This window comes from Culex pipiens, chromosome 3 (assembly GCF_016801865.2).
Source record: "Culex pipiens pallens isolate TS chromosome 3, TS_CPP_V2, whole genome shotgun sequence".
NCBI lineage: Eukaryota > Metazoa > Arthropoda > Insecta > Diptera > Culicidae > Culex > Culex pipiens.
In genome coordinates this window covers 168491410-168516409 of record NC_068939.1, presented here as the reverse complement: position 1 = coordinate 168516409, position 25000 = coordinate 168491410, and the positions used below count along the sequence as shown (strand labels likewise).

The 25000-nt window shown below is 33.9% G+C and overlaps 1 protein-coding gene and 1 pseudogene across 3 annotated transcripts in view; one reads left to right on the top strand and one right to left on the bottom strand.

The window, feature by feature from the left end:
• Positions 1–2431: 2431 nt before the first annotated feature.
• On the top strand, positions 2432–5607 carry LOC120426828 (superoxide dismutase [Mn] 1, mitochondrial-like; annotated as a pseudogene).
• A 1345-nt stretch (positions 5608–6952) lies between these two features.
• The window catches only part of LOC120426818 (terminal nucleotidyltransferase 4A-like), a 65004-nt gene continuing 46956 nt past the window's right edge, over positions 6953–25000 (bottom strand). For 2 of the 3 annotated variants that reach the window (XM_039591601.2, XM_052710030.1), the window contains exons 3-7: positions 17830–18008; positions 17315–17764; positions 17113–17250; positions 12948–13576; positions 6953–12883 (exon numbers count right to left, since the gene is read on the bottom strand). In XM_039591601.2, coding sequence (XP_039447535.1) covers positions 12305–12883; positions 12948–13576; positions 17113–17250; positions 17315–17764; positions 17830–18008 — 1975 coding nt within the window. In that variant the 3' untranslated portion in view covers positions 6953–12304. The remainder of the gene's footprint in view (positions 12884–12947; positions 13577–17112; positions 17251–17314; positions 17765–17829; positions 18009–25000) is intronic. The other variant, XR_005606761.2, reaches the window with a different exon arrangement.

The window sequence follows — 25000 nt, the reverse complement described above, 5'->3', positions numbered from 1 at the left end:
TCAGTGCAAAGTTAGTTCAATTCAGTCATATCACATCATGATTTCTCAAATTCTTAAGTTATTAATCTCTAAAAAAAATTAAAAAAAATTACAGGTTATAAAAGTTTAGAAGTTTAAAATTCTAAAGTATTTAAAATCAGAAATTCTTATTCTCTTGAATTCTAAAATTCTTATATCCCAAATTCCGAAATTCTAAAATTTTAAAATTCTTAAATACTGAAATTCAAAACTTCAACAAATTTTAAATTCTTAACTTCTAAAATTCTAATATTCTTAACTTCTAAAATTCTAAAATTCTGAAATTCTAAAATTCTAATTCTAAAATTCTAAAATTGTAAATTCTAAAATTCTAAAATTCTAAAATTCTAAAATTCTAAAATTCTAAAATTCTAAAATTCTCAAATTCTCAAATTCTCAAATTCTAAAATTCTAAAATTCTAAAATTCTATAGTTCTAAAATTCTTAAATTAAAATTCTTAAAATTCTAAAATTCTAAAATTCTAACATTCTAAAATTCTAAAATTCTGAAATTCTTAAATTCTAAAATTCTAAAATTCTAAAATTCTAAAATTCTAAAATTCTAAAATTCTAAAATTCTAAAATTCTAAAATTCTAAAATTCTAAAATTCTAAAATTCTAAAATTCTAAAATTCTAAAATTCTAAAATTCTAAAATTATTGAATTCTGAAATTCTTAAATTCTTAAATTCTTAAGTTCTTAAATTCTTAAATTCTTAAATTCTTAAATTCTTAAATTCTTAAATTCTTAAATTCTTAAATTCTTAAATTCTTAAATTCTTAAATTTTTAAATTCTTAAATTCTTAAATTCTTAAATTCTTAAATTCTTAAATTCTTAAATTCTCAAATTCTTAAATTCTTAAATTCTTAAATTCTTAAATTCTTAAATTCTTAGATTCTTAAATTCTTAAATTCTTAAATTCTTAAATTCTTAAATTCTTAAATTCTTAAATTCCTAAATTCTTAAATTCTTAAATTCTTAAATTCTTAAATTCTTAAATTCTTAAATTCTTAAATTCTTAAATTCTTAAATTCTTAAATTCTTAAATTCTTAAATTCTTAAATTCTTAAATTCTTAAATTCTTAAATTCTTAAATTCTTAAATTCTTAAATTCTTAAATTCTTAAATTCTTAAATTCTTAAATTCTTAAATTCTTAAATTCTTAAATTCTTAAATTCTTAAATTCTTAAATTCTTAAATTCTTAAATTCTTAAATTCTTAAATTCTTAAATTCTTAAATTCTTAAATTCTTAAATTCTTAAATTCTTAAATTCTTAAATTCTTAAATTCTTAAATTCTTAAATTCTTAAATTCTTAAATTCTTAAATTCTTAAATTCTTAAATTCTTAAATTCTTAAATTCTTAAATTCTTAAATTCTTAAATTCTTAAATTCTTAAATTCTTAAATTCTTAAATTCCTTAATTCTTGAAACTTTTATTTTTTAATTCCAGAAATTCTTAAAACTTTTATTTTTTAATTCCAGAAATTCTTAAAACTTATTACTTATTATTTCTATTATTATTTTTATTATTTCTTATTATTATTTCAGAATTCTAAAATCCCTAAATTCTTAAATCTCAAAAATTACAAAAAAAAACCCTTATCTTTAATTATGAAATCCTCTAAGTCCTTATATTCTAGGATTATAAAATTCAGATGTTGTAAAGCCTCGATTATCCGAAGTTTCGATTATCCGACGGTTTGTATGAGACTTCGGATAATCGAATAACGAACAAAACATTTTTTTTTCGTTTTATTCTTTCTCTTGTATTTATCATCAAATTTGAATAGTCGATTGCCTATTAAATAATTAAATTCAATATTTCTAGACTTAATTTTCAAAGGGTCCTTTCTGCATAAGAAACCCTAACTCATAGGTTGTTTTGAAAATTTACTCTTGATTTCAATATTTCGTTACCACCATATTGGCCGCCATCTTGGATTTGATAATTTCTTAATCACTTTAGCGTAGTTAAGGAGCTATACTATTGATTTAAAAAAATAAAAATCAAAAAATTTAAAAAAATATGAAAAATAAAAAAAAACTTTAAAAATTGAAAATATTTGAAAATTGTGAAAAATCTAAAAATTACCAAACTTGCAGCTATCCAATACGTCCAAAATTATACAAATATTCTAAAAAATCTTGAATTCGAAAATTCTGGAATTCTAAAATTATTTAATTCTCATATATTGTAATAATTTTGTAAAGAAATGTAAATTTCTCGTTGGAATGCAAAATTAAAATGTAAATATTCTCGTTGTAAAAGTCAACGCCAAATTACGAAAATTGGTGGCGCAATATCCTTTACAGTTGGCGCATTTTATGCGCGTTAAAAAAATCACGTAGTGAAAAAAATACGACTAGCGGGTTGGCATTGCATGCAACATAGGAAGTTTCGGTAGTTTTAGCACGAATGAAAACGAATTGTAATTTTTTTGTGTTTTTTGGCTTAACTGCCATGTAGGTTTCGACAATTTTTTTTTGTTGTTTCTCTTTATTTACAGCATTTTATTTTAACGTTTTTTTAGCTTTTTTGTTTTAAGTTAAATATCATATGTTACAGATAAATTACACTGCGTTGCTTTGCTTTTCACTTAGTTTTAAGATTTTTTTTTGTTTGTTTTTGTACTGGAAATGACTGCGTTTTCCCATTCATCAACTGTCTCTGTCTGTCTGTCTATCTGTCTGTGTGTCCCGTGTTTCTTTCCCACCATCGACGGACGCGCGATCCGTCCTTCACTTCCAATTGCTTCATTCTCGCGGTTGTTTGGTTTTCTTTTTGTGTGGAAGATTTGTATTTAAAAATAGGTCTATTCCCGTACTGCAGAATTCTGCAATTCTGCACAAAAACGGCAGCAAAGCGTTCCCGTACTTTTCTGCAACAAAAGTAACTTTTCTGTCAGGCAGAATTTCTGCAATGAGAGAGGTAGAAGTTGCAGCAAAACCGTTCCCGTACTTTTCTGCAAGCTCTCTCTTCTCTTTCTTGTTGAAAAGTTACTGCAATTTGGTGTGATGGATGTTGAGTACACGCTTACGTGAAATTTGCAAGTTGGGTGAAATCAACCTTTTTTTATTATTTGTAATAATAAATGATTTTGGGGTTGTTTTTTTTTGTCTGGATTTATTGAGAACGATTTTTTTTATGTTAGCGATTTCAGGCTTAGTTCATTCATGTAAATAATAAAGCGATTTTTTTAGTGTTAATAGTTTTACCTGATAAAACTTAAGCCATAGTGTTACAGCATGGCTAGTACCCCAACAAAAATGTACTAAAAAAACAAATAGTTTTTAAAAAGTTTTAAATACACATTTCCTTTGAGTTTAATAATTTCAAATAAATATTAGTTTAGGAATTATTCTTGATCATAAATTGATTTTGAAGATACTCAATATGTGTGTTAAAATAATAGGTAAATTTAATTGGCAAATCATAAATTGTACCTTTAACGGCGCTACCAATTTGTATTCTTATATGAACCAAAAAAATGATGTAATTTTGTCGAAATTAAAATTCTGAAATTCTGAAACTCTGAAATTCTTCAATTTTTAAATTCTTAAATTCCTAAATTCTTAAATTATTAAATTCTTAATTTCTTCGCCATCTTGAATCATAAAAATACACATTTTTTGGAGTCATATTTTAGGTTAGAAACACAAATTTAGACGATTTAGAGGTTGGAAATTTTGACTGTTTCTATTTTATTTATATTTTTGTTTTAAAATTTTTGATTGACAGAATTTTTTAATTTTACTTATTTTTGAAGTTATAATTTCTTTAATTTTCTATCTTATTATTTTTAACTATAGCTTTTGAATTTTTGGTGTTCTGCACTCATAAATATTCAAACTTTTGTTTTTTATTTCGATTTTATTTCGAACTTTATTATATTTATTTTGAAATTTTAAAATTAAGATTTTTTGAAATTTTAAATATTTTGAAATATTTAGTTATTAATATTTTGAATTTTTAAATTACGAATTTGTTATTTATTATTTTTTGATGTAATTATTTGCATTTTTAAAATTCTCAAATATCTGATTTGTGTTTTTTTTAAGTTTCTCAATTTGAAAATATTAGTTTTTTATATTTTTAATTATAGATTTCTTAATTTCCAGATTTCTTAATTTACGATTTTTGAGTTTGTGATTCATTTTTTTTAATTTGCCAATTTCGCTGCGACACCGTTGTTCTCTCATGTGACATCCAGTCATAATTTATTTATGCTAGGGGTCGGACAACTCCGTCAATAGGTTAACAGTAGCTGGTTAACATGTTTATATTTCGTCAATATATTAACGCGACCTTACCTTGTATTATGGAACCTTGATCCAAGAACGTTGTCAGGTTGAATTGTCAAAATAAATGTAAACACAACACAAGCACCTGACTCAGGGAGTGAAATTACGGAAATTTTTACCATTTGCGTTTGCCGTTAAATGCACACTCTTGCCGAACTTGCCGTAGGATTCCGATGCCCTGGAGCCGGGAGATCATGGAGGTTCGTCACCAGAAGAACCACAAAGTCTACGTCACGAATCTGCACCTCTCTAACGATTATTATCCAACTGGACGGTGCCATCAAGTTCTACCGCGGTGGTAACATCATCCACTCGATCTTCCGGAAAGACTTCTCGCTCGCGACCAGTCGGATTCGTTGGCCAAGCTGAAGAATACCCTCGAGCGGGACTTTCATAGGCTGGAGATTACCAAGAAGTAGACGGAAGTCACCGCCGTGACCGTCGAGGGTTTGAGTTGGGCCTCAAGAAGACGAAATCTCTTTGGTTATGGCCTGCCCAAACCAGGATCCACTGGAGGCCACCTCTATTCAGAACCAACTTCGCCGATTCCATCTGGGACGTGAGCAACTTGAAAGATGTCTCCGAGTGGTTCATATTTTGGAGCGTGGAAACGCAATCATTTAGTTTAAATTGTTATTGTTCTATAAAAGTCGGCATGAAATCCTCAAATAAAGTGTTGTTTTTGGAAGTTAAAATTAAACAAAATAAATGTGGTGTTTTTTGAAGAAACAAATGTAATGGATAATTTGGATTTTTACTGTGACCGGAATTGGGCATGCCAACATAGACCGGTACAAGTCATGTCGCTTTTGTCCACCTTCATGGCGAAATCTTGCCAATCCTGCACTGGTCGAGAGACTACATCCTGCTCCTGCTATGGACCTTCCTCCTACTGTGGACGTTTTCTTGCGTGGCCCTGTGCGAACCGTTCTGCAGTCAGTGCATTCTGGCCGTCAGCTGCGCGTGTTCCGGCACGTCAAGTTAGACCACGATATGCGTCAGAGAACGCCGGGTTCTACAATTGAGGGCACAGACGCGGAAAAGAAGAAAGTTGAGCTTGCGCTTTCCTATCCTTCCCACAATATTGAAAAGAACCTGAGAAATCCTGCCGACCGAGAAACCCGTTAAAATCCTGCCTCCTCCTTCGCAAGCTGTACTGGAGGTGCTTTTTTGCTTGCTGCTCTGAAACATTCTCCCGTTTTAACTACGTTTAACCCGGCAGATTGTACGATGCGATACGAGCTCTCTCTTCCGATGGCCGGAGTTGACCCAACTTTGGAATAAGCAAGTCTATTTTCCAATAATTTTAGAATGTTGCCAAAGATTGCTCGAAAACGCAAAAAAAAATTCTGTTGTCAAAATGCGGTTGTTATTTTTGTCTGTCATCTGTCAAACCAAGGTGTCCAAATGCAGGTCGAAAAGTTTTTCGTCAATATATTGACCAATAGATCAATAACAACGTCAATATATTGACGAATGGTAAAATTTTTTACTCTGTCCAACCCCTAGTATTTATGTTATCCTCAATAATCTTTTAAACATTCTGCTATTAAAACATGTGTTTTGGTCCCTTCTATATTAAACCTTTGTTTGTCTTTTTTTAAATCATATTTATTAAACGTACCTGCCACTCTCATTTGTAAAATTGTTCACCTATGGTAAAAGTTTTGAGTTGTTTCTAATATATAATTTCTACCTAAGCATAATAAGGCTTTCTAGTCAGAAATTTACCAACACATTCAAAGTATGTTTACATGACAGCTGGACGTTTGTTTGCATCAGGTTTCCTATCTCTTTCTAGCATTTTTTTTGTCAAGCGACTTCTAGCTGGTTTATTTGACTGACTGCCCGATATGTCAGCCAACATACTTCGCAGGGCTGTGACAGCTACAGCTCGATCATTGTTTGCATCAGGACACTGTGACGAGGAGTTCGTCATTTTTGAGTTAAATTATATTTTTTTCACTGGGCCTAGAAAGCCTAATTAATTTCTGGTTACTGAATAAATAATACATCCTTGATTTTTTAAATAAAATGTTGTGCTGCATAAACAAATAATTTCCCTTTCCTAGAGGTGTGTTGTTTCAATTACTTTTTTGGCAAGCATTTTTTTAAATATTTTGAAATAATAAAAAAAAACATTAATACCCAATTTGAGTAATTTCACTCAACTGTGTACAATATTGCAGAAAAAGTACTGGAACGCGCTACCCAGGCAAAAGTTTTGCCGCTTCTCTACTTGCAGAGCTTCTGCAAAAGAGAGAGATGAAGAGAGCGAGCTGAAAAGTACGGGAACGTGCTGCAAAAAAGTGACTTATGCTGGCTGCAGAATTCTGCAGATCCTGCAGAAATTCTACAATTCTGCAAGTACGGGAATAGACCTAATGATTCGCTCTGTTTTTTAAGTAAGTAGAGCAAGCCATGTCAAAATCAACTTTTTGTTTTGTATTGCAAATTTGCAGAGGAGGAGGAGGAGGCGGAGGCTTTTGGACTTTTTTTTAACGTTTCGATACTACTACGAGCAATAATAAAAGGGTAGCAATGTTGAGAACGATAGTATGGTAAATTTATACTAACTGGTCGGTTTGTGTGTGTGTCAGAGTAGCTAGTTCCACAAGACGTTTGTTGATTTTTTTTTTCGCGTCACACAAAGGGCTTTATTATTTAACCGATAACAACTATTTTGCGAATGAAATCCTACTTAAAAAAAGAGCTAGTGTGAGTAGTTGGTTGGTTTTTTCCTAGGGCAAAAAGGCATCCTTTAAAATACACATTAAAAGTCTAACAGAAAAAAAATCATATACATACAGTGTGCCGCGATTTAAATATAAATAATTCATCTCATATTGTACTTAAACTTAGTGGATTGTTTTACATCGTGTGTACGTGTGTTTGTGTGTTGGTGTAGTTTTCAAGTTTACAAAAACGTTAATAACTTAGTGTTTTTTGAATGCTTTCCTGGGTACTTGTTGTTCTCTATAGCTACGTATTTATAGATTTTTTATGATTTTTTTTTTTGCTTATTTTTGATGTTCTGTTTCATTGCTTTCTAGGGGTGTTTTGTATCATGAGTGAAACGAAACGCCAATCGATAATGTTAGGATGTTGTCGGTTGTTGTTGGTCTGGAAAAAGGTTAATTTAATCTCTTAAGATGGAATTCGTGTTCCGTTTTCGTATGATTCCGCACTTGGGCAAACGAAAATTACCTCCAAGGATTCGCACAAGAAAACTGTGTAAAACTGAATAAATTGCAAATAAAATATTGCACATCGAGTTGACGATAATTGGTGCCTTTCAACGGGTGGATTGGATGTTACAAAAAATAAAGGAAAAACCCTTTTTCCTTCATCTACAAAGTAGTTTTCAGTAGATTTGATTTGATTCCAAAACAGAATTAAATTTATGATTTTTTTTAATAAACTTTTTTCATCATTTTTTAATGTTTAAAACGAAAATCAGTATCTTTAAACCTATTTTAAGATTTGTTGGTATTTTAAACAAATTTGTAACCTTTAAACCATTTACAATTGTGAAAGATGTTTTTACTATCCTTTTTCTAAAAAAAAATGTCTTCATTGGTAGTCATTTTAAATAATGCTCCACTTTTTTAATGGGATAAGGGAAATTTTCCGTGGTATCTCAGAGTAAGTTTCGCTTGGAAGTACAATTTTGGCAGCTGTCCAAACAAAAATCTGTATCTGTAGTTGTAGGTACACTTTTTTCCACAAAATCAGTATTTCTCTCTTTTATTATATTGATTTTTTTAAATGTTATAAAGGGACAACAACTCGCAACTAGGTAGTGAAAAAAGAGGTCAGTTTTGAAGACATTTTCTGAAGTTTTTAAAAATTAATTTTTTTTTATAAAGCCAATCACTATTTATAAAAATAGAAAACTTATGTTTAAAATTGAAAATGAATGTTTAGGGAACTTTATTTTGAAACGTCAAATTTTATCCAAATTTCTGTACAATACTTTTTGATACGTAATTTATAAATTGATGACACATCAAATGTTTAGTAAAATTTTTTTAGACCATAACTCGGCGGCAAAAATGTTTGTCCGTACATTTATTTTGCTCAAAAGTTGCATTTTTTACGGTTACACAAATCCAAAAATTAAAAAAAAACAAAAGTAAAGATTTTGGAAAAACAAATGCATAAAAAAGTAGATTAAAAGTCGGCAACATCGGTGTATTTCAATTTTCTGAGTATGTCTCATAATTTTGTATGGACAGCTTCCAACATTGTGTGGGGCCCTGTATGGATGAACCCAAGACACAAAATGGCTTTTTTTGGTCATATAAAAGACATCCACAAAGTTTGAGCCACAAAAAATTTATACAAGTAAAATCCATTTCCGAAGTTTGGGGAGAATTGGGTCCTAAAGCCCCATGTCAACGGAAAAAATACGATTTCTGATCACTTTTTTTTTCTTTAAAAACTCATTTCAAATTCTTTGTGGCCGTACAAAGGGTCATTGTACTCAGAAAAATGTGTGAACAATAATATCAGCAATCTGAACATAATTTTAGGACCCAATTGCTCATTTAACTAGTAGTCTAGTTCGATTCTTAGGGTCCATTTTCATAACTCCAGAATTCTTGTTTCTTGCTGCTGAATTCTTGTCAAACCGGTTCCGAACCGGTGCAACGTTGTATGCAATTTTATAGCAACGCAGCCAAAACGCGTTGCGTCTTTTGTGAAAACTGCTGAGCAATGTCATGCTCCTGTCAAGACCAGCTGGTGAAAAAACAAACACAAACTCAGAAAATGTTGGAAAATAGGCCTCACTTTGATGAAATATTCTTGTAAATAAATAATGTTACTAAATTTTACAAAAGTTCCGAAATAGGGTCTCAAGGGGCAGGTCTCAAAACAAAAATCCACTGACTTTGTCATGATTTTGCTTTGTTCGGACCAGCTTGTGGTCGGAGTTGGATAATCTTGGCCACTCTACCTTTTATCGACCGACTCCGACTAAGAACCTGCGGACAGCGGACTATGTCCTGGATGGCGGCAGCAAAAACAAAAAACTTTATTCCGGTGGTCAAGACAGATGAAACTCTGCCATCCGATGTCGAAATAATCGGGGAGACCATCCTCGTGTAACCGTCCTTCCGCGCGACAATCTTTCCACCGGACAAAACTCTGCTCACCTTCCGAGTCGAACCTCAAATCGTCACTTCCACCCAGTTTGTTTCCCAAATGGCCGGCGGAGTCAAACCACTGATCTGGACCAAAAAGACGAAAAAATTTCAAACCCGATGGAAGCTTCGAACTCGCTTGACCCCTCGGAATCGACAAACGACCCAATTCTTGGTCGACCAGCCCAAGCACTCCGCATCTACCGCGGCCTTCGTCGACTATCCGGACGCTCTTCACGAGTACTGAAACGGCGTCCAAAAAAGGAAAGATCGCCAAAAACTGACCGTCGAACAAAAGATGGAAAACAGCCGGGTGAATCGCCGTATGGAAGTGATGTCCTACGCGATGCTGGGGGAGATGGGGCCGAACGGAACACGTTCCTGAAGAACACGACCTTATTGGGGCGCAGATTAATTTCTACAGGAACATCATGCGGCGTCTCGAGCTGGCGCATAGGCATATGTCCTGGATGGCGGCCAGATGAAAAAACTTTTCCGGATCAGGATCGTTGTAATTCTGCCATCCGACGCGAAGTGAAAGGAACTTACTTTGTCTGTGGACCAGAACTGGCCAGGAAGGGACGCCGTAATTAGGCATCCACAATATTTTGAAACAAAACGAATCAAATGACAAAATGTACACAAACATCTGTCAAATCGATTTATAGCACGAATTTTTGTTTGCTATAAACTGATTCTTGCTCGACAAGAATTGAATTCTTGTACGACAAGAATTGATTTATTGTCGAACAAGAATTCAATTTTTGTCCCGCTCACTTCGAATTTTCAACATCAAATTTTTCAAAGATTTCATTACGAATTTATGAAAAAAGTATGTGAATCACTTTGTTTCAAGTAAGCAAGCATTTTTCCGAGTTGCTTCATCAAAAATAAACGGAAAATGACTGAAAAATAATTTATGTTAAAGTTGAACCGGTAACAAGAATTCAAGAACATGAATTCTGGAGTTATGAAAATCCACCCTTATATTCAGCATTAGTTTTTTGCTTACCAATCGACGCCCCAAAAAAGGAGGTATTAGACTATGAAAAACGCTTGCTAGCATTGTTTTGTCATAGTCTAATACCTCCTTAAGATATTTTTTTTCTCTAGATTCTAGAGAGAAAGAACATCGATATTTATATTGCAATCTATTTAAATCGAAAATGGTTTTTTAAGTAGTGCCAAATATGCACAGTAAGACTAGTTTAGAAGATGTTTTCATCATAATTAAAGATTACGAATATGACAAATTATAAAAAAAAGTTAAATATTGATAAAATTTGCTAGGGTTGCCAGATCTTTGACATCTTTTTACCATTCCAAAGTGCAATATTTTGAAATTATTTTTGTTGAACAGAGCAGAACATTTCACAGAAATTTCACCTTTAAACATTAGTTTCCGAGATATCTCGAGTTGAAAAAAGGACTAATTAGATGACACTGAGAAAAACTCATTTTTTCACAAAATTTAAACTTAAAGGGGTTGTGATACATCAACCAGCAGTCTGATCAACATAGTCAAGAAAGAAATTGCAGAATTTTTTTTCAGATCATCGAAATTTTTTGCAGGCCCCCTCTTAGAGTTTTTTTATTTAAAAAAAAAATAAACATTTTTCGCAAAAATACATTTACTCAAAAAAAAATGTAAAGCAATTTTTAATGGTTTTGGCAATTTTTTTTCGCGTTTTTTCCAAAAATGTGTTGCTTTATTTCGCAAGAGATACTCTTTAATAGTCCCTAAAACATATAAGAAATCATTGGAAATTAAAAAGTAATTAAGAAGACGGAAATTTTGAATGCTCCCATTTTTTAATGGGGTAAGGGAAAATCTATTTATCCCCCGCCAAAAGACACCGCCCATCGCACATATAAAACCAGACCAGCTCAATCGAGCGTGTATAAAACCAGGTGAAACAAAAGTTAAATATTGTGAAAAAGTACTTACATAAACCGGAACTTTAGACCTTCTCTTGTTGGGGGGGATCCGCCCTGGGGTCGACGCTTGCTGCTGCTTCTTCCTGATTTTCAAACGTTCTCTCGCTCTGCGTTTGACTTCCTCTTCTCCTTCTTCCATGATCATAATTATTGCCTTACGTTATTGGGAGCTCGCAAAAAAACCAACACTTTCCCTTTTGTTTTCTCTCGTCCCTCTTAATAATTGGCTACACGACGTGTTTTTGTTTCTTCTTCTTGTGACTACAGCTGCTGCTACTACTCTATCAGTGATTTAGTTTGTTGTTTTTTGTTTGTTTTTTTTTTGTTTGTTTTTTTCTATACTCAATTAAAATCAAGACGACGAAAAGTTTAATCACACGCACACTTAACAATCGCGGCGTTTTTTTTTGTTTTGTCAAATGATCCAACGATTTCCGAAAAAAAAACTCAATTCCCGGACATGCGAGTGCGTGCGTGCGGCGCGCAATTTCTGGGTGGGGGTGTGAAGATGACGGCGGCGGCGCCGTCTGCGACGACGACGGTGGTGGCTTTTGCGGAAACGAAACAGCGCAAAAATGGTGAAGAAAGCCTTACCTAATACTTCTACCTTCTTTCGTGGGCGCCTTCACACACACACATGCTTAGTTTAAGCCTATATAATGTATATAGTTTTAAATCACTATAACTCTCTCTTTCTCTCTCTTTTCTGCATGTACTAGCCAATGTTCTAGTAACTTTTCCGTCTTAAATGTAGAGTGCGCGCGGTTCAACCGGGACAAATATTTACAAAGAAAACGACGCACACACACACACACTGAATGAGAGAACGTGTGTGTGTGACTTTAGAAGCAATAGTGCACGTACCGCGCACAGTGCTGGTGCCTCGCGTGCAGTCATCATCGGCTGTCCATGCCGCTGCCGCTGTTGCTGCCCCCACCACCGATCGGGCCGCCCTTTTTGTCCGTCGGCGAGATGGTCTTCTTGCGCTTGGACGACGAGGACGAGTTGGCGGCGTTGTTGGCGGCCACCGTCGAAGCGACCGCCGCCGACACCGTCGTCACCAGAATCTGCGACTGGGACTTTTTCTGGCTCATGCTGTACAGCGGTTGGCTCTGCTTCCGCTCCGGACCACCCGGACCGTCCTTGATCACCACCACCGTGTTGTTATTGTTACTGCTGCCGTGTTGCTGGTCTTGCACGTCCTGCTGCTGCTGCTTGGCGTTGTTGGCACTGTTCATCTGCTGCATCGCGCTCTGCGGGTTGATGATGTAATGGCCCAGGTTGTTCATCACCGACCGGCGGGGGTGTTTACTGTGCTGACGGATGTTGCTGGACTGGTTGTTGTTGTTGTTGCCGCGATCGCCGTGCGACATCCGCTCCGAGCTGGCGCGAGGCGTGTAGATATTCATCAGCGCTGCCTTGCCGCCCTGGCCTACGATCTGATGCGGGGAAGAGGCGCTCCGTCGGTTGTTCATCTAAAAATCCAAAATCCATCATTCCCAATCCCCGAAAATCTACCCACAACAACAAACCACTTACATTATAGCTAATCATCTGGTTCTCGTTGATTCCGTCCAGTAGTTGTTGCTGTTGCTGCTGCTGCTGTTGTTGCTGTTGCTGCACCAACGCAAAGTCCTCGATCAACACCTCCGCGTGCTGGTGGGTCGGAATATGCGTCGTCAGCACAATAGTTCCGCCGTTCTGCTGCTGGTGATGCAACTCCGGTGACCGGTTCATACTCGTCGGCGAAATGTCCCGCGAGGCCGAGTTCGAGTCCCCGTCGCTGTCTATACTATCTTCGGACGTGTCTACGCTGTAGCTGTTCCGCCGCGAGCTGTACTGTTGCTGCTGCTGTTGTTGCTGCACGTGCTGATGCTGGTGCTGTTGGTGGTGGTGGTGGAGGTGCTGCTGCTGCTGCTGAATGTGTAGTGAGAGGTGCGGGTTGAGCGGGTCGTTCAGTATCGTCGGAACGATGGCCTGGGCCGCAATCAGTCTTGACTCGAAGGTTTCCTTGATCCACGTCCGGTAGTCGATGACCTCGTCCGTGACGCGGATTATCCGACCGAGGATGCTCTGGCGGGTGCAGTCGTTGAAGTATTTGTTGAGCGAGACGGCCTGCATCAGCACAATGTACGCGTACTCGAAGGCCTGCTTCACCTGGAGGGCACCTGCGGGGAGGGGGAGAGCGAAATTAATCCAATTGATTTGGCGTTGGCAGGCAGGTCAGAGGGCTGATTCAGACTCTCTTTGAAAATATGACATTTAAAAAAAAATAAATTTAAAGAAAACACCGCTCAGATATTTTCAGCGTTTTTTGGGTAGCGTTGTTCTTTCAGACGCGGTACAAAGAGGTTCAAAAGGTCCAAAAAACAAAATTTAATTAATTTTTTTTGGTATTTTTCTAAAGGCGGTGGTTTCAAAAACATCCAAAAAGCAAAAAAAAAAATATTTTGTTTTTGTTTATTAAACCTTCTATACACATAAACTTTAGATATTTGCATTCATAAAATAGTTGAAGTTTTTACTACAGGAATACAAAGGTATTTTAGAATTTTCAAACCTCAGAACTTATAAATTTTTTACCCTTACAACTTTTAAATTTATGAATTTTTAGTATATTGAATTAGAATTTCATAGGAAATTTAATTTTTAAGCTATTGATTAATCAAATTTATGAAGTCTTTAGAATATTTGAAAATATAAATCTATAAGTTTATAAATTTTATTATTTTTAATTCATGAATTAAAAAATTATTGAATTTTAATTTCATTGAAAATTACATTTTTAAGTTATTGATTTTCAAGATTTCTAAAGTCTTAATTGATTTTAATGTTTAAAACACAGAATTATTGAGATAATTGATTTATTAATTTTAAAATTTTATTTTTTTGAATTCTTTAGTTACGAATTGTTTGATTTTTAATTTTTAAATTTTATTGATTTTTCAAATTTCTAAGGTGTGACTTTTTTAATGTTTGAAACTGTAAGTTTTTTGAAAACTTTTTCTTATTCTTGTCTATTATAGTTATAAGTAATAATTTTTCGATTAAATTACGATGTAAAACACAGCTGAAAGGAACACCAAAACTCTGTTGTGTACTTAAATGAACTCATTGTAACTTGATTATTCACAAATAAAACCGAATTGAAAAAATTAATGTTTGAAATTTAGAAATTTTTAATTATTAGTTTACAGGTTTAAATTTTCTTCGTTCGTTTTTCTTACGAAAAACCAATATCAAAAACACTTGAGATTGTTCATCTACACGTCCTTGAAATGCCCTTAACTTAAAATAATTAAATTTTGTTTAATTTTGGAGAAAACCGAAAATTAGTGTCAGAGATCACGGTAGCTCTTACGGCTTTTTGAAAATTCACCCGAGAATTGTTGAACTTGAATTTCTTCAAAAAGTAAATTGTTAAGTAAAATTTTATAACTTTAGATTTTCAGAAATTTTTAATTTAATGGTTGTCTTTTTAAATTATTTTAAATTGCTTTATTAGGCTGGTCCAAGTTTTTGTCCCCCCGCGAAATATATAAAAAAACATTTTTTTAAAAAAATCTTTTATATTTCAATGAAAATTTAAGTGCAATAAGATTAAATCTGTATAAAATGCATTCCCCTGCGTTTAAAATAATTTTGAGCATGTTTGGGTTAATTTAAACATCTTTTGAATTTTTGAAAATTTTCGATGTTTAGTACAGTCCAGACTCGATTATCCGAAGGCCTCGGAAAAATTTCACTTCGGATCACGAAAAAAAATTTTTTTTTCGTTGTCCAATTTTTGATTGTCGAGCTAAAGTATGACCCATAAGCTACTCTAAAATGATTTAAAATTTTAAAATCCAAGATGGCGGCCAAAATGGCCGGGCTGAAATATTGAAAAAATGCATTTTTTGATTTAAAATGCAATCAAATATTCAAATTTGACTAAAATGGGGTCGCAGAACTCAAATTTCAGGTTAAAAGTAAAAAAATAAAAAAAAATATGAAAAATATATTTTTTTTCATGATTCGATTATCCGAAGTCCCATACAAACCATCGGATAATCGAGTCTGGACTGTATCGCAAAACGTTTTTTTCGCTATTTTTTTTTTTGTTTTCGTCAAATCTTACTTTTTTTTGAAAACTGTTGATTGCAAAACAACTAGTGTAAAATGCATTTAAAAACACTTTTTGCATTCAAATGTTGAGATTATGGCTTGTTATTTCAATTTTAAAAACTTTGAAAAATGTTTGCATCGGAATAAATTAACACATTTTATATTTTCGAATTTTAAAGTTTTTGATTTTTCGAGTTTTCAAATATGAATGTCTTCAAAAATTTAATTAATGAGTAACCTTTTATTTTTTTAAAGAATTTGCTAGTTTAATATCTTAAAAAATAAATTGCTGTTAACATTTTTTGAATTATCTTACATTTAATTTTTTTTTTAATTTTGTTTTTTTATTTAGGAATGCATGATTTTAAGTTTTTAACTTTTTGTTTTATTAAATCTTGAATTAAACAATTTATTGATTCTAATTTCTTCAGAAAATAAAATAATGAGTAAGTTTTCTAGATTTCTTTTTGATTTCCAGAAATTTTGAATTTGAATTTCATTAAAAATTAAAATTTCAAGGTTAATAATTTTTCAATTTGAATTGCTGAATTCTTAACATTTTTAAATGACTGGATTTTTACATTTGAAAAATGTTTTTTTGCATATTATTTTTTTCAACATTTTATTTTTGTATACAAGTTTCAATTTTTCCATTTTTAAAATTTCTGTTTTGTTTTATTTTTAAAATTAAGAATTTAAGATTTTTGTATTTTTGATTTTTTGTTAGGCAATAAATACTGAGTATGTTTTTGTCAAAACATTTGCAGAACAAATTGTTTAAACATTGAGAATCTGCAAATTGGACGGAATTAGGACTGAATTCTTAACCTGTCAAAAATACGAGAATTACCCCAGTTGATTATATTAATATATTAAATTACATTTATATTATTTATTTCGTTACTTATTTATTACACTAACCAACATTTTCATAACAATAATTCAATAATAATCCGGACCGTTTGACACGGTATGTCCACGAATCTCTCTTCCCCTGTAAATTCTGTGTTATTTGATCGGTTCACTGAATCCTCTCAGCCGTAAACACAACGCAGAAGGATAACGTAGAAGGGATTTTTTTTGTGAAAATATAATTATTCAGTTGCAAAAAATCTTTAACAGTGAAAATGCATTCAAAATTAGTGCAAATTATGAAAATTTGAGTAATTTAAAAAATATTTTGTGAAAATTTAAATATTTTGCTCTAAACACTCAAAAATATTGAAAACGCATACAAAATTTCTTACCGTTTGATACCCATATTGCAAATTATGAAAATTTGTGTATTTTAAAAAAGAGTATTTTGTAGAAAAAAGGGTATTTTACTCTAAAAACACTGAAATATTGTAAATGCATACACAATTTCGAATCATTTGATACCCGTATTGCATTGTAATTGTTATCGTCACGACGATAACTATAACAACTTTTTTTAACCTTGGACGTTTTCCAGCAATGTTAGGTTCTTTTGAAAAGTTACCTTGGAAATGATGGCGTCGATTTTACGTTTTTTTTTTTGTTTTTACTTTTTTTTCAAGCTAACAGGGATAAAATGGGCCGTCGAAGGATGTAGGCACTGCAAAGGTCGTAGACTTACCATAGGATGATCGACCAATGTCGTTGCCGGGCGTCAGTGGATCCTCGATGCAGAGCAAGCTCGGCCGATGACCGTCGATCATCTCGCGCTGCAGCTCTTCTTTGGGTATGTATCGGCCACCATTTTTAACACTAATTCCTGCAACGGAATAAGATTGATGTGAGTTGTGAGTTTGCATAGCAAAGATAACAAAACCATTTACCAGTCTTCATGTAGTTGAACTTTCGTCCGTACAGTTCGAGAAACTCGAGCAGCAGCACGCCCAGGTTGGTCGTCTGGCTCTGGTTGGCCCGCGGGTGCAGCTGCAGAAAGCTGATGCACATCAGGATCAGCGAGTACGACGAAATGCCACCGGTGAACACCTCGTTCAGGTCACGCTGCAGCAGGAACTGCTTCAGCACCAGCACCAGCTTGGCCAGCACCGGGTACTGGCGCTTAAAGTCCTTGATCAGCTCGGCCGACTGCACCCCGGACTGCATGTTGAAGGAAATGTCCACCTTGACCTGGGTCTCGCGGTCCGTCAGCTTCACGATCGGCACCGATGCCTTGTCCAGGACGCGCACCGACATCGGTTCCGCGATGCCGCGGCTGATCAGTTCGTTCTCGAGCGTCCGCAGCGGAAGCTTCTCCCACCGTCCAATCACGACCAGATCTGGAAGAAGTCAGAGAACGTTGAGTCAAGCGTTTACTCAATCAATACACCGAAGATCAACTCACCGATATCACTCGTTGGCAGGTACAGTCCGGTCCGGAACGAACCGAACATCTCCACCCGGGCCATCGGCCAGAGATTCAGCACGATGGCCTCTATCCGGGCCACCACCTGTACCCGCAGGGTGTGCTCCGTCCCCGTCGGTATCATGTGGGCGTAAAATTGCTCAATCTCCTCGTGAAGTCTGGAAGAAAACGTAGAAGAAGAAGAAGAAAACGGTCAAACCACATGTTGCGCTCGACTCGCACACACAAACGCGCGCGCTCACGAAATGAATGGGAAGCTGCCTGCTGCACGAAAATCTCGCACGCGGCGCTCCTCCGTAGCGAATCCGTAATTACTATACAATAAACACTTTCTCTTCCCGGCGTTCGTCCGGCGAGATTTGCTGCTTTTTTTTATCTTATGTTCATGCAACGCAGAGAAAGATCGAAAAGTCTTCCAAACTGGTCAAATGACGCGGTAGCGGACGACACCTGGACCTGCCAGCGGCGGCCGTCGTCGTAACTGTCGTGAGTCATGCATGACGTTTGCCGTGAATAACGCGACGTGCGTTCTATTTTTGGGGGACTGTCCGCGTACAGCGATATATCAAACCGCGACTTTTCCATCGGCAGAGGTGGCCAGCATCCGGCGCAAACAATGGTGTGGAGGGAGCAAGGAATACAGCACATTTTGAAAAATTTGTCTAGTATAAACCTCCGCTTGGAAACGCTGATGATATGACGCATGGCCGGGAGTAAAACGTGAACATAAATGGTCAAAACTTGAGCACTGGCTTCGTGGGGGTAATTGTTGATGCATACTAGGGTGAAATAAAAACTCCTCCTGGCTCAATTCATTAGACAATGTAATTATCTGTTAAAGTTTAGGGGTCGCTGTAGAACATTAAAGTTGATGAAAAAATCTGTTCATTCAAATACGTCTTTTTAAATTGATTAATTTTAAGGATCAACTCGGATCGATTTGCACCCTTCGACAAAATTGAAGAGAGTTAATTTTCACTCTAGAAACTTGCTCTAGACAATATGTTCACACATTTTTGCCTTTATACATTTTTTTTCTAAAATTCCCATACAAACTGCACTCTCAACAACCCCTAAACCTTAACTGATTTAATTCAAAATTTACCCACATGCTTAATGTTGAAAAAAGCCAGGGGAGTCCAAATATTTTTTTATCCAAATTTCAATTTTTCTTTGCCACTTTAACGCATACAAAATAGCTCACAAAAAATGGGGAACACACATCATTTTTCAGCCAAATTTTATAAATATAAAATTAATATCTCGCTTAACTTGTGAGACAGCTTTTTAAACTTTATTGTAAGAAGGGGAGTCCACACAAGTTTCCATACAATTTTGAGGGATGGCCATTTAAAGTACACAACAAAAAATCCGATGGTAAAATCGCATGCACATCACCTTCGTCAAAATAAACACTTAATATTACACACTGCATGTACAATTTTTGCAAACCCAAAAAAAAGTTGCAATCGGCGGGATTCAAACCAAGCACCAACAGTAAGGACTGGCGCCTTAGCCCATTCAGCCATCAGATTGATGAAAAGCTGTAAGGATAAACGCATATATGAGCTTGACATTTCGGTCAAGTAGGTTTCCCATACTGATGGGCTACATATTTTAGGGTGTAAAATCACATAAAATTGCATAAAATAATGCAATATTTATTTTACACCCAGGCCTTTTACACGCAGCTGGATTACTACTTTTTTAGCTGTGTAAGGTATTATAATATTCGAAAATCTGTATCTTAAGAAAGAATTCTCTGATCGATGTCAAACAACCTTTGACAACATTTAAATATTGTTAGAATGGGCAAACAGATACAAGTTTAATTACATTACTTATAACTGCAAACAGGATATTTTTCAGTGTAGTTCAGTGCATGGATGGGAAACAACCTTACCTCAATAAGAATAACAAAAAGAAAACTTGTAATGCTTTCAAAGACAAACTTGTTGGAAGTTTTTTTTTAGATACTGTAAAATCAATGGCCAAAAAAGCACCACAAAACGGCCACTGTTTTTTCAACACTTTTATTTTTTTAGGCTGCTTTAACTTCACAAATTTCCTTCAATTTTGTCTTTAACCACTTTTTAAAACGATGCAACAGCTTCGAGATACATACATTACGATACAAAAATATGTAAATAATATACAACCTTCTCAAATGTCACTCCCTAGTGCAGCTGGCTTCATATACACAAAAATGGCTTATATCACAAAATTAAAAAAAAAAACTTCGAGAAAATACAAAAAAAAAATCGTTACGTGACTGTTAAAAATCATGCCATTTTATGGGAAATTTAATGTACTTTTTTTGAAAAACCCGCAAAGTATTTTTTTTTTTCAATTTAAACAAAATTTAACACTTAACATTTTTTAAGTAGCGTTATTCTCAATTATTTTGTGTTTTGAGTGTCAATGTTCAACGAATTTTTTGACCAAACAATTGCACTTGAAACTAGAGGTGGGTAAAACCGCTCTTTTAAACGGCTCTTTCGCTCTTTTTTAAAATATTGATGAGAAGGCTATTTTGAAGAATGATGTGATTTTTTATGTTTTTATGTGATTTTCATAAATTATTTGAGCAAGAACTTTTTTTATAAAACGTACTTAATCCACCTTTAACTGGTTGGTGCCTTCCTCGCATTCATAAAGTGAGCCTCAAAAAAGTGTACAAATAACTGTTTTTTATCAAAATATTTGAGATCCGGACTAAAAAAGTGTATTTAAAACACTAAAGTACTTGTAACTTTTGATAGAGTTGTCAGATCTTCAATCTTTTGGATCCGTTGGAAGGGTCTTTAAAAACCATTCTAACAATATAAAGCATGGCGGGTTTTCTTACAAAAACCACCTTTTTTACAATATTTTCAAAAATTTAAGATCAAGACTAACATTTCAAAAGGGCGTTATATTGAATGTTTTGAAATGTTAGTCTTGATTTAAAAATTTTGAAAATATTGTTTTCGTAAAGATCGGAAAATTTCACGAATGTTTCATATTTTAACATTGTAAATCGGATCATTAGTTGCTGAAATAGCGACATTAGAAAATAGTGGGTTTTTGCGACCAATATTTCGATTTTTTTTAAAAATCTGTATTGATTCAAAAAATCATAACTCGGTCAAAGATTTTTTGCCCATTCTGGAATTTTCTGAAAAGTTGGCATTTGATGCCTCTAAAACAATTCAGAAAATAAAAAAAAAGTGTTTTTTTGCAAATCAAGTTATAGTGACAAAAAGTGAAATTAAAAATCACCAAATTTTTTACCGTGTATAATTTTTGTTCAGTTACTTCAAAAGATACAGATTTTTGAATTTTCACAAATCATTTTTGTATGGATATTTGCCAAATTTGTATGGAAAGTTGTATGAAAGAACTAGCGATGCAAAATGGCTTCTTTGGGCATACCGAAGGCACCAAAAAAGTTTCAGCCGGATTAAAAAAACAGAAAAAAAAATTTTGTCTGATCTTTTCAATAACAATAATTTTGAGATGTTAAAACCAACCCTAACATTCAAAAATGTCCAAATTTAGCAGTAGAGCAACTCTCTACGAAATCGGCCGATTTCGATCATTTTTATTTTTTTGTATTTTTTGATTTGGCTCAAACTTTGTGGGGGCCTTCCCTATGACCAAAGAAGCTATTTTGTGGCATTGGTTCACCCATACAAGTCTCCATACAATTTTGGCAGCTGTCCATACAAAAATGGTACGTAAATATTCAAATAGCTGTAACTTTTGAGTAAATTTTCTGATCAATTTGGTGTCTTGGGCAAAGTTGTAGGTATTGTTGAGGACTATTGAGAAAAAAAAGGTACACGGAAAAAATGCAGATTTTTTAATCAACTTTTTTTCACAAAAACTCATTTTCCCAAAATACGTATTTTTTGATTTTCGAGATTTTTTTGGTATGTTTTAGAGGACAAAAATCCGCAACTTTTGAGCCATAGAGAAACATGGTCAAAAAATCTGCCGCCGAGTTATGAATTTTTGAAAAAATAGTGATTTTTGGAAAAAAATCGAAATTTCATGCAAAAACAAATTTGACGTAATTTTTAATGTAAAATTGAATTTCCAATCGAAAAGTACTTTACAGATTTTTTGATAAAGGGCTCTGTTTTCAAGATATAGCCACCGAAAGTTTGATTTTAGCGAAATATTTGCAGTTTTTCGACCATGAGTGACCATTTCTGAAAAAAAAATTTATGCGAAAAGTTCATAAAGGCATACCGAAGGAACCAAAAAAGTTTCAGCCGGATTAAAAAATACAGAAAAAAATCGATTGACCGAAATCATAGAGAATTGTTCAAGTATTATTTTTGTCTGATCTTTTCAATAACAATAATTTTGAGATGTTAAAACTAACCCTTACATTCAAAAATGTCCAAATTTAGCTGTAGAGCAACTCTCTACAAAATCGGCCGATTTCGATCATTTTTTTTAATTATTTTTTGATTTGTCTCAAACTTTGTGGGGGCCTTCCCTATGACCAAAGAAGCTATTTTGTGTCATTGGTTCACCCATACAAGTCTCCATACAATTTTGGCTGCTGTCCATACAAAAATGGTATGTACATAGGGGAGAGTGGGGAGACTTGATCCCCTTTTTTTGTATCGCACATAACTCTATCAATTTCTCACAAAACTATAAACTTTTTGCATGAATTGAAAGCTTAAACATTCAACTATGTTTGGCTGATAAGGGTATTTCATCAGATAAACTCTTCGAATCATGCCAAGCGTTTTAAAAAAATATTTTAAACCGGCATTTTCAAAATGTTAGGGGTAATTTGATCCCCCTTTCAACATTTTGAAGAAATCTTAAGCAAAATGTTTCTTATTCATCCAAACTTTTAATTTTCTATAAGTTACAGCAATTTCACATTAAACCTGTACGTTTGTGTTCAAAATATAACAAGTTTAGCATGAAAAATATTTAAAAACTTAAAATTTTCTTTTTTAGACCAAAATTGAGCATGTTTACAAAAGCTGGTAATTTTTGTTTACAAAACTTTTGAAAAATGGTTCAAACTGCAGTAAGTTATGTACAACTATACTAAAGGAAACTATGTACGAAAACCCAGCCCAATTATTTAATCTTAAGGCTGATTCCAGTGACTGTAAATATGCAGGGATCAAGTCTCCCTAAACGCACTTTTTTAAACAATTGATTGTAAAAATAGTATGACGATAAATTTAACGTCAAATGCGTAAGGGTTTTGGAGTTGATATGTTTATCAAACAATTTACGTATAAAAAATATTTTTTTGAATAATTTTTGAGTGTTTTCTATACTTATCAAAACAAAGAAAAAAGATCTCTTGGAAGTTTTTTGCAGCACTTCTTAGAAAAATGTGTGTAACTCAATCTAAACATTTTTTAATTTTTTTCTTTGTTTTCTACAATGAGTTTTAGTCAATTTCGCACAACTTTCTAGAACAAAGCTAATTGTTTTACCCACATGCTGACGAGATACAGGCTTGGGATCAAGTCTCCCCGGGGATCAAGTCTCCCCACTCTCCCCTAAATATTCAAATAGCTGTAACTTTTGAGTGATTTTTTAATCAACGTTTTTTTCACAAAAACTCAATTTCCAAAAATACGTATTTTTTGCTTTTCGAGATATTTTGATATCTTTTAGGGGACAAAAACCCGCAAGCCATAGAGAAACATGGTCAAAAAATCTGCCGCCAAGTTATGAATTTTTGAAAAAATTGTGATTTTTGGAAAAAATCAAAATTTCATGCAAAAACAAATTTGACGTAATTTTTTAATGTAAAATTGAATTTCCAATCGAAAAGTACTTTACAGATTTTTTGATAAAGGGCTCTGTTTTCAAGATATAGCCACCAAAAGTTTGATTTTAGCGAAATATTTGCAGTTTTTCGTTTTTTTTTAAATAGTGACCATGAGTGACCATTTCTGAAAATATTTTATTTGAAAAGTTCAGAAAATTTGCTATAAAATTGTCTAAGAGACATTGAAGATTGGACCTCTGGTTGCTGAGATACAGCGGCTTAAAGAAATAGAAACAGGAAAATTGAAGTTTTCGAAGTCTCTCCTCTTGTCTAACCCACCATTTTTTTGATGTCGATATCTCAGCAACTAATGATCCTATTTTCAATGTTAATACATGAAACATTCGTGAAATTTTCCGATCTTTTCGAAAAAAATACTTTGAATTTTTTTAAATCAAAACTAACATTTTAAAAGGGCCAAACATTGAATATTACGCCCATTTAAAATGCTAGTCTTGATTTAATTATTTTCAAAATATTTTTTTCGAAAAAAAAGATCGGAAAATTTCACGAATTTTGGGAACATCGTTCAGATGAAAAATGAGTGCTAATTAGACGGAGAAAAACTGAAACAAATACACGATGAAATTAAAAAAAAACAAGAAAAAGAATAATTCTAGTAGAAAAAAATGTTTAACCCCCCGAAAATGTGCAAAGATGTTTTAATTGAGCTGGAACCTGAGTGCTGCCCATTCATCAAATCGAATAAACTAACGCCAATCGCATACATTGCGGTGCTAGAGCTAGTGCACTGATGTGTGAATTAGAAGAAGATCCACAGACCCGGAACCTCGCACACACTGCCGGTTGCCGGTTTGTTGCACAGTCGTGTTGCTTGGGCCGAAAGAAGACCACGTGGTTTCGATTTCGAGTTCGAGCAGCAAAAGCCGGCGCCGTGAATTGATTAACCCTTGAGTGTCGGGGAGGGATTTTTTCTTTTTTGATTTTGTTGATATCTTTTCATGGTTTTGGGGATTAAGTGACATTGTATGACGAAAAACAACATTTAAAAATGTGCGTTCTTTTCTATTGAATGGGATTACATATATTTAGATATGTGTGTATCTGTAATGTTCGGCCAAATATCATCACACGCCGTCTCTTCATAATTCTGTGCACACAATGTCGACCGCATTCCACCGCATCGTGCGTGGCGAGATCGAGCACCGTTTCGTTGAATGGCAGCGAGTTAGAATTATATGTAAGTGCGAGAGAATCATTCGAACAGGTTGGCGAGAATTATTATTTAAAACCAGGGTAAAATGGTGTTGGAAAGTTTTGGCATTGGCTGCGGCCTTTACGACTTAATGGACTCTTTTTTTTTGTTTGATACAAAAGTAGTGTCAA